This window comes from Solanum tuberosum, unplaced genomic scaffold (genome assembly GCF_000226075.1).
Source record: "Solanum tuberosum cultivar DM 1-3 516 R44 unplaced genomic scaffold, SolTub_3.0 scf00068, whole genome shotgun sequence".
NCBI classification, from domain to species: Eukaryota; Viridiplantae; Streptophyta; class Magnoliopsida; order Solanales; family Solanaceae; genus Solanum; species Solanum tuberosum.
Genome location: NW_006238994.1, coordinates 552268 through 562298, shown reverse-complemented (window position 1 = coordinate 562298; position 10031 = coordinate 552268). Strand labels below are relative to the sequence as shown.

Genomic DNA, 10031 nt, shown 5'->3' with positions numbered 1-10031 from the left:
AATCAGTTAAAGCTTTGGTGGTTCTGATCAGAAGAAAAGTCTTTATGCTTTATTATAACCATTCCTTTTTAGTTGAACAAGGGGAATATTACTGTTCGTAAACAGAACCTTGCATTATTATGAAACTATTTGAGATAATTAAATGTCAACATGGTTACAATACTTGAGGCTAGTTTGACCATTTTATTTGAAGTCGAAGTTTTGTTTGGACATATAATTGAATTTTTAGGTTGTATTGTTTGCTCATAAATACAGAATAACTCATAAGTTGTGAAAACTATCAAAATTGTACCAATTCTTTATACAATCTTACCAAATAAGTAAATGTTCATAACAAAAATATACTATAATATTACAAAGCTATTTGAAAAAATACAACATTTATTGATCGAACTTTAGTTCAAAAACAAAGTAAAATTTAACAAGAATTGTAGCGTACTACTCTTACTTTTTATTGAAGTCATGTTCATCAATAATAGTTTATAGGTTGGTTACAGGAATAATAACAACTATAAAATTTGTTTGTATGAAACAAATGCTTGGTAGTTGGTAGATATAAAATAAATATTAACTAGTGGGACAATTTTTGTATTTGAAAAATGTGAAATCGAGGTTCTCAAATCAAGTTTTTTGGAGAATTTGAGATTCCATCAAATCATGAGATAAAATTGCATGTCCAAATATTGATTTTATCTCACAAGATGAAATCGCATATTCAAATGCCTAAGTTTAAGTTTATGGCTCTTTTGGGACAATAACATCATAGATTTGTGATTTTCTTCTCTTGCTTTCCTGTGGTTATACACTAATCAAGCTTTCAAAATGATTATAGATGCTTCATCTATTTATGTTTCAAGTTCTAGTGCATGCTATTTCATCTCTTCCATTCTTGTTATGTTTGATTGATCTAAGATTTCAACTGTGTAATACTATAAAGTATCATCATCTACGTTGATCGCGTAAATTATTCTCAGATTATTTAGAAAAAGAAAAAGAAATGTTTATCGATATTGGTCCTCTTTGTTGTAGAAAGGATAACAGAGTTTTATCCATCTTCCTTTGTTATTGTTTTCGGATATGACTCAACCTACTGAACTTGTGTTGTCCATATGATGAGCATGGTCTGAAGCAATTACTTTCAGCCTTTGAAGTTCAATCTTCCCCTTGTCCGCGATGTTATTATCTTCCACTTGACATCAGCCAGCCAACAAATTAACTAAAAATCAAAAACAAACAAATGATGTTAATTAGTTCAATAGATATGATGTTATTGCTCTGCAATGTAGACGTAATAATTCAGAGAAATTACTATCTCTTCTTATTAACTTATAACGTTATCATAAGCATCGTTGTGTCATCTCGTGATTGTGCTTCTCAAGTTATTGCCGTATAATGAAATCATGCAGATTAAAGTCCTGTTTGAAATGTGTTATAGTGCTAATGAATGCTTGATTTTCGCGGTTATTGAATTGTCTTCTTGATTTTGCTGCATAAATTACATTCTTATAGTATCAGATCACTTGAAAATAAAGACAGGAGATACAATACCATGAGTATTAATTAAAGAATTCATACATTTGAGTCAATATTTTTTTCCTTTTGCATCTTGATACATTACTTCTTTTTGCCTAATAATCTATATATCTTGAAGTGCTACTGAATCTAGCTAGCCTTCTCTTAAACTTACATGTGCAGAAAAGGCATAAGAAATATATGAAGTTAATAGCTATTATTCACATTTTACATTGGCTACAACCAAGTAGTATTCATTTTCTATTCGATCGTGCTGCATATTTACCTAACGTAGAATTAGCCGTTGCTATCAGTTTCAAATAACAACATTTGTTATGAAACTGATACTGATTTTTGGAAAATATTCTGTCCAGGAGCAAGCATAGCTAAAGGGTCATAAACAGACTTCCTCTGTACAAAAACTTCCCATTTTGGACCAAAGTGTGTCCTCCATTGTTCCTGTGTTGTGTAATGAGGTAAATATTGCTTGACTCCAAGGTGTGACACCTCACAGAAGTCTAAAATTCTTTTGTTCTGAGTTAAAACATGTTGTAAACTGTCAGTTCCATTAGATGAAGGATTTGCATGGGATAAAAAGGCCACAAGATAGATAATATCTTCATCTGGACAAACAAATGAAGTCCTGTTATCCACCCTGAAAAAATAAAAAAAGTAAAGCATGTCAATTGATTGTACAAGAAGTAGTAGATTTCTTATGTACACGCGGAACGTTATGTAAAATGGAAAATTACTTTGATTTATGAATTGGATAGACAAGAACAGGTCCATTGTTGGTATCACTTAGTATGTTGCCAAAAACTTCATTAGCAAAGTGTTGTATTTTGCTTTTAGGGACTAGAAGGTTTAGCCATGGATGTGGAAGATCCCAAAGTCCTTTCGATCGAAGTATTAGCTCTGATGCATGAACTCTGTCCAAAAAATCTATGTATGGAACTTCTGACATGAAAAGTGTTGATGGAATATAACTTAGTTGGGATAATAAGTCCTCAATTTCCTGTATGAAAACAACAAGCATTTATATGAGAATTGTTTCATCAAAAAATTAGCCCTGTTTCAAGTTATGAACATGTCTTACCTGATTTACTGTATCGAATTTTTCGGGGTATAAATTTTTGGTTAGTTCAAGGCAATAGAGTGTTCTTCCATCTGATACAAAGTGGCTTGCTTGAACAGGATCTTGAGGGTCAAAAGATGTTCTCCAGTTATTCAGTAGACCTGTTTTGTTCTTAATCACAAGGCCTTCTATGTAATCAAATGTTTTCGATGCAGATATCAAACGCTCTTGATCTCTAGCAAATGTGGAGAAATCAGAGTACAACACTCTTATCCATTTCACCTGTTGAATAAATGAAGAAACACATGTTCAATAAAACTCGAAAACATGAATATCTTGATATTCTATGGTATCTGCTCTTTACCATTTTCGGGGCTCTTTCGAGTGAGATTCTTGCTCTAGTTATTATGCCAAACTGACCAAGTCCTCCAAGAACAGCATGAAAGAGGTCAGCATTCTGTTCTTGTGAACAAATTAGGACTTCTCCTTTACCTGCAATGAATCCAATTCATGATATGTCGAATTAGGTCACGTGCTGAAATTTTGATATTTGTTGAAAGTAATAGTCAGATTCCCAACTTGTACTATTGAAGAATTGTCTTCAATAACTAACTACTATATCATATCAGACAAAAAAGAATCTTGTGCTAGTCCTACTGAAAATCAATTAGTTTCGGAAAAAAAATTCATACCTGTTACAACTTCCAGCTGGCGGACATTACTGATTTGAGGGCCGTGACGAAATGCCTGTCCACTGATTCCAGCATTAGACAGAGTACCTCCAACAGTAAGATGTAGATAATCAGTCCAAGATTTTGGTGCTAATCCATATTTCAATGTCTCATGCAATATGTTTATCCACAATTCACCAGCTGAGACATCAACATAAGGGAATTGTACTCCTCTGTAGTAAACTTGCATTTCTTGATCCTGCCGTAATGATTCCATATTGATTATAACTCCTCCACGCGCTTGGGCCTGGCCTTGAAGAGAATGACCGTGGCCTCTTGCTGCCACGGTCAGTTCTGAGGCCGGGCCCATTTGCCAGACATGTGTTACTATCTCTGAAATGTCAGTAACAGATTTCGGATGTACTACTGCCAAAGGATGTGAATGAATTTGATTCCCGAAATCTCGGGATGCAAATTCATTGTTTTCAAAAGTTATATAGCCTTGTAGATGAAGAGCCTTCAATGAAGACAGGACACTAGAGAAACAAACTTCTGGCTTCATAACTATCCATATTAGTACCAAAATTGTAAAGCTTCTTACGAACAAAATGTTCGTTTTTCGAGTTAATACTAAGTTCTGGCATGTCATCTCTTCAATAATTTTTTTTTTATAAAAAAATGGAAGAAAGATCTCTTTTTTTTTTTGGTTGTGAAGAAAGAAGAATTGAGGAGGAAATTTAAAGATTATATGAGTGGTAGAGTCAACTTATATTGAGTGGTAAAGAAACCGTATGAAGACTAGCTACTTTTAAGTGGAAGAATTTGAAGGATTTTTTTCTTTCTAGTTCCCTTTTGTTTGGGTATCTTTAGTTTAGTAGTGTAATATAATATAAGACTATAGTCTATATATAAAGCCAGCCATCACATATACATATGACAAGTTGAATAGAAAAAGTCATAAGAAAAGAAAGATTTCCTCAATCTTTGAACTTTTCTTAACAGATCCTTTTTTCACTTTTTTCATCAAACATATTATTTTAGCATTTATGATTTAAGGATAAGTTTTCCATGTATTGGGTTAATTAATTTCTATCTTACTTGGTCAATACCTTTGGTTACTTACTAGTGGAATACCCGTTTGTTGTTGAAAGGCACACATTGCGTATCCTTATTTAGATTGAATAAAAAAGGACACTGCACAAGGTATGTATGGCATCTAATGAGTCCACAACAGCGGCAGAGCCAGACTTTTCATTAAGTGAGTTCGAAATATAAAAAGTAAAAACACATTAAAAGGCTAGATTAAAAAGGGATTATATATATATATAAGCGTTACAGAAAATATTGTATCTTCCATATATAGTTAACTTAATTATATATAGGAGCAGATTCTTAATTGATTTCCTTGATTTAGTTTGATTAGTTTCCTTTCATAGATGTTTGGAAATCTTATTTTTCCAACAATAGAAAGTTAGAAATATATTTATTTATATAAATATATATATTGTCTTTATGTATATATGGTGTAATTTTTCGTCGAAGGCTTGACCCTTCTAGTTCCGTCCGTGGTCCACAAGATACGTTTAAGTTTCAAGAAAATGCATGTTTTTTGTATATCAAAGGGGAAAAAAAGTTAAGTATGACTTGTTTTTTTAGTGTTTGGGACCTATTAAAAGGGGGCCTAGCTAGTAGTCATGTGCACTAAAGAAAACACAAAAAAAGAAATCTTCTTTTTGCTGCAAATACATATAGCATTTGATGCCTAAGTACCCAACAAATGGACAAACAAATAATCATTCATTCGATTTGTGTTTGTAGATTTGCCCCAAAAAAAAGTAAAATTAAAATTTTGTACTAGATAAAATCAATTTGTTTATGCTGATCTTTACTTTTTAATGGATGACTTGGATTAAATTCTTTTTTTTTCTGATCTTAGGATCCTTTTTAACAGGCCAGAGAATCAAAATGAGATAATTGCAATAAAAATATGGATTCTTTTGTTACCTTTAAAAACATACATTTATTGCTTTTATGAACTGAGGCCAGCAGTAGGGTTAGATTCAGAGATATGGTTCTTATATTTGTGGGATTATTTTGTCTTTGCATTGTAGGCCAATGAAATGTATGGAACATCCGTGAAGCTATCATCATTTCAATCTTGAATATAATATGCTAATAGGATTATGTATATAAATTTGGAAAGCCAAGTGGATATATTCACTTTTCATGTGTTTACCTTTGTAGGCAAAAGTTATTTCTGGTGAAAGATAACAAATACAGATGAAATCATATTATTGAATCATTTACCACCACGGATTAGGGTAATTGATAGTGTGAGACTTCATGATAAGGAGGGTGAGAGCATTGAATCATTTACCACCACGGATTAGGGTAATTGAGAGTGTGAGACTCCATGATAATTAAGGAGGGTGAGAGCGATTTTAAGGTAATGTTTTGGTTCATACTAGAATATTCGAATAGAAAAAAAGACTTAGAATTCGATGCAAGCATCAAATCATATAATTTTGTGATAAATTATAAAAATAGCATTTGATAGTTAGAGTTAATAATTTCTTCGTAAATTCTAAAAATGGAGTTTAATCCAACGGTTTGGAGTTAGGGGCGGGGTAAACCTTATCAAAGACACATGGTGGTGAGTCACACACTTAAAATTCATATTTGTATAGTATGTATGATGTATATAATATCGGTAAGTACTTTTTTATGCTCAGGTTTATAAAATTAAATGAAAAATTATCAATAATTTTTTTTTTGATAATTTGATGGTGTAAAAATATTTCATACTTGAATGTGAATGTAACTTAAACTCTACATTTAATCAGATTATTATTTTTTATTAGAAGGTGGAACATGCATTGGCAAGAAGTTCCATAGTTTAATTTCAATAGCGAGTATAACTATGTTTCAATTTTTTATTTTGCAATGAAAATAAAAAAAATGGCTCGAAAATATCATTCCAAAAATTTATTCTAATAAATCTTTCACCAACAAAACATCGCAAGTTTAAAAATGTTAATTACATCAATTACAATCTCTACCTATCATATATAGTTAATTACATAATATTAATTAGTATAGGATCTTTTTTAATTGTATTTACCATATATGATACTTACCATGTTTAATATTTTACTTAATATAATTTTCTTGTAACCTTACAAGGAGATAATCTCCTTTATTCTAATTCTAAACTAATATAAATCAGGATTTTAGCCTTGTTCATATCATCAAAACTGCTAATTGCTTTTCACCACTTTTTTCAATTAGTTACCAACCCAATTAATTTTTTTATGTGGGACTACCAAAGTGAAAGAAAAAACACCAAAATGATTCATAATTTGTAATAAAATAAAAGGCATGTTAACCTAAAAAGAAACCTCATCAATGTAGATCTCCATCAAAGTCCAGTTTGCATATAATAATAATTAAAAAAGAGAGTATAATATTGTTACTTTAATCCAAAATAGATTGCACTCAATTTCTTGAGATTATGGGAATAGTAAGATCTCTATTAATTGAGTGTGAGATGGAAGAGAAGTAGCTAGTAGATAAATAATCTAATCCTATCAATAATTATAATTAGTAGAATAAAACTAATCCTTAGTGCAATATTTGCTTTCTAGAAGAAGAAAACCGACCATTAATAAAGAAATCATAAAGCTATTAAAAAGGGATTTAAAAGAGAATGTTTAATTACACGAGGGCAATCTTTATCACACGTATTGCTCGAGTCCCACCCATGATGATTTGGTTTGAGTATAGAAATAATTAAATCTCAATTAGCATAAACAAAGGGCTAAACATAGCTAAAACAATGGGCTACCAAGAATTAGAGGTGGAAACAAATTGTCTATTTGTTATCAAACAGATTCAGGATGAAGACATACAATATCGTTTTCTTAGAGCTATTATTGAAGATTGTATATATCTATCGAATATTGACGAGAGGGAGTTGCTCGGATGGTAAGCACCCCTCACTTCTTCCAACCCGAAGGTTGCGAGTTCGAGTCACCAAGGAAGCAAAAGGGGTGGGAGCTCCTAGGGAGGGTTAAAAAAAAATAAAATCTATCGAATATTAACAATGTTTTTATTAAATACATTTGGAGAAAGCCGAACCAATAAGCCAACTTTCTAGCAAAGAAGGGCACAATCATGAAGATTCGTAATCTAACAAAATGCGCTTCAAAATATGGAGTTTTTTTATTTTTTATATACACTTAAGTGACATTGTTTTTGAAAGATTATAAACTTTTTAAATTAGTTTGTTTGTTATATCCAAAAGGATTATTAATTACCGCAAAACAATTCTTTCATTATAATAACCACTTAGATAAATAATGTGTTCCTACATCACTTTTTTTTAACAGAAAATTTGATCAGTGAAAAAAAAATATTTGACCTAAATCAAAGAAGAAGTAACCTACTTTATTGGTTAAATTGAATCATCTTCGCTTAGCTGAAACAACAAAAACCATCATCTATATTATGCGTAATTTACTTCTAAAAAACAAAGTACTCCAATCACGAAGCTTTAAATAATACATAAAAAAAATTGTGACATGGATTCTATGATTTATATGACATTATTATTGTAAGACCGTGAGTATACAAAGGTACACTTGATAAGTCTTCAACGTTAAAAGACAATCGTTTACGTGACAAAATAAAAAAAATAAAAAACGAGTTAAATGTGGGATGTGTTGATAGAATATAAATTTAAGCTGTGCAGAAGAATACTATATTTTTGGTTGTTGTAAAAATAATAATTCTATTATCTATTGTGTGAAGAATCTTGTGATTTTATGTAATAAAATATAATTACGTGAAAAAAGACACTTACTTTGTAGCGATTTATGTGTAGTTTTCGACGTACAAAGGTTAAAACACTTTGATCTTATATTTAGGTATTAATTGCTTAATTTTTTCTTAAAAAAATAAAATTTGTATATTTAAAAACCACACAGAAAATATATACCATAAATGAACATAGCTAATAATTTTAAAAAATTAAAATGGAACAAAAGGAATATATACAATTATGTGATCATTTATGAAATTCACCCGCGCTAGAAAAACTTTGTTACGCAGAAATACTCATAAATGTTTCCTTTACCTAGTCCATGTTGCATTTTTCGTAGAAATCATATATTAAGGGTTTTTTTTATACACTATTAACTCATATTAACTACATTTTAAAATTTTAAATTTAATTATTGATACTTTAACAAGTTTGAAAAATAATAAAAATAATTTTCTATTAATTTGTTAAAATGAACAAATAAAAGCAATTCTTTTTAGTTTGTTGAAGTTATAAAATGAACATGATTTAAGTCACGACATAGGTACATTTCGAGCCATATTTAAGCAATTTAGTGCGTTATTAAATATAATTCAAATTAAAAATTCTAAATAGAAATACAATAATGATAATATTATAAAATAATAAAATTTAGTACGTTGTTTCAAATTACAAAATATCTCTACATCGCATCAAATCATCGATCGTCATAATATTCCTTCAAATCACAAATATAGTTACGTTGTATCAAAATATATAATAAACCTACCAACTGCTTCAAACTATGAAATGTCTTTACATTCCATCAAACCACCTAATGCCATTAAATTCAAACATCTATTTTCTTTTTTTAATTAAGGATGATTACGGGTTGAAAGAATACAGATTTTTAATAATTTTTAATTTTTGCCAGTTGAATATAATTTAAATTGATCTCACGCTTTAAATTTATTTTTAGGACAAGGTAGAAATAATTGTAACATTGCTTAGCCAATTTTGTTGGTCGATAGATTTATATAAAGGGAAGAGACATCTCAAAAATTCATACATTCATGTTATATGTTCATAAAGAGATCAAGATGTGGCCTTCTATGTTCGAAAAATATGCTACTAACAATCATCGAATCACGGAGAAATACACTACTAATAGTTAGCCCTCGAATTACGGAGAAATTCAGAGAAATATTGTTAATATTCATATCCAAATCGATGGATTATTACCTTATACTTGCAGCGGATGTCCTTGATTTTGCGATCAAAATGAATTGTTCCACAGTCAGTACTCTACAAATCACTAGAAAACAAAGATTATGTTTCACAAACTAAATGTCAATTTTGTTTGTTGATGTTCTTCTCAAGAAAAAAAAATTGTTTTTCTTGTTTTTTAGTCCTTTGCCCTCTGTTCCTTTTTCTTTTCTCTTTTTTTTTTGCCCAGAGAAGCGTTAGATAAAACAATATAAAAAGGGAGTTTCTTTACGTTGGAGCGATTACTTTATAACCGTTCCCCTTTTTAAATTTGTAGTTTATCTTTTCTTTCAGAAAACAACATTGTGTCGGGTCGGGTCAAATCGAATCGGGTCGGTTCACATGGGCGACCCGCGACCCAAAAACTTACAAATACACTACTAACAACACTCGAATCACGGAGAAATTCCAAGTGTAGAATCAAGGGAAAAATAAAATTGTATCCACATTAACTATTATCAATAAAATATTCTTGTTTCTTCATATTTTTTGTGATTGTAATTTTTTCATCACTTTAAAATTAGTTGCAAACAGTCATATAAAATAGAACGGAGTGTTTAGTTATAGGGAAATGACACGAAGGGATGCCACATTTGTGTGATGATGATGTTGGCATTGGTGAATTTAAACGAATGATAGCTCAACTAGTAGCTAGGCAATCCACCACTAAGCCGGCCGTGTTTTCTTCAATAGCCACGTTAGGGCCGTT

At 30.6% G+C, this 10031-nt stretch overlaps 1 protein-coding gene across 3 annotated transcripts; it reads right to left on the bottom strand.

Moving 5' to 3' along the window:
• Positions 1-717: 717 nt before the first annotated feature.
• Positions 718-4117, bottom strand: CKX3 (cytokinin oxidase/dehydrogenase). 3 transcript variants are annotated; one of them, XM_015307830.1, is made up of 6 exons: positions 3280-4117; positions 2952-3079; positions 2609-2869; positions 2265-2527; positions 1942-2167; positions 718-1203 (listed from the first exon to the last, which is right to left on the bottom strand). In XM_015307830.1, exons 1-6 carry the CDS (start codon positions 3905-3907, stop codon positions 1180-1182), a joined length of 1530 nt encoding a protein of 509 aa, XP_015163316.1. In that variant the 5' UTR covers positions 3908-4117; the 3' UTR covers positions 718-1179.
• Positions 4118-10031: the final 5914 nt, after the last annotated feature.

What these genes read in the sequence shown, in the direction of transcription:
- CKX3 (XM_015307829.1), bottom strand. Translation starts at nt 3,907, where the DNA reads ATGACATGCCAGAACTTAGTATTAACTCGAAAAACGAACATTTTGTTC. An exon ending in CCAGCTGGAAGTTGTAACAG is followed by an intron (nt 3,080 to 3,279) that starts GTATGAATTTTT and finishes GATTCATTGCAG; the next exon opens with GTAAAGGAGAAGTCCTAATT. An exon ending in TCGAAAGAGCCCCGAAAATG is followed by an intron (nt 2,870 to 2,951) that starts GTAAAGAGCAGA and finishes TTTATTCAACAG; the next exon opens with GTGAAATGGATAAGAGTGTT.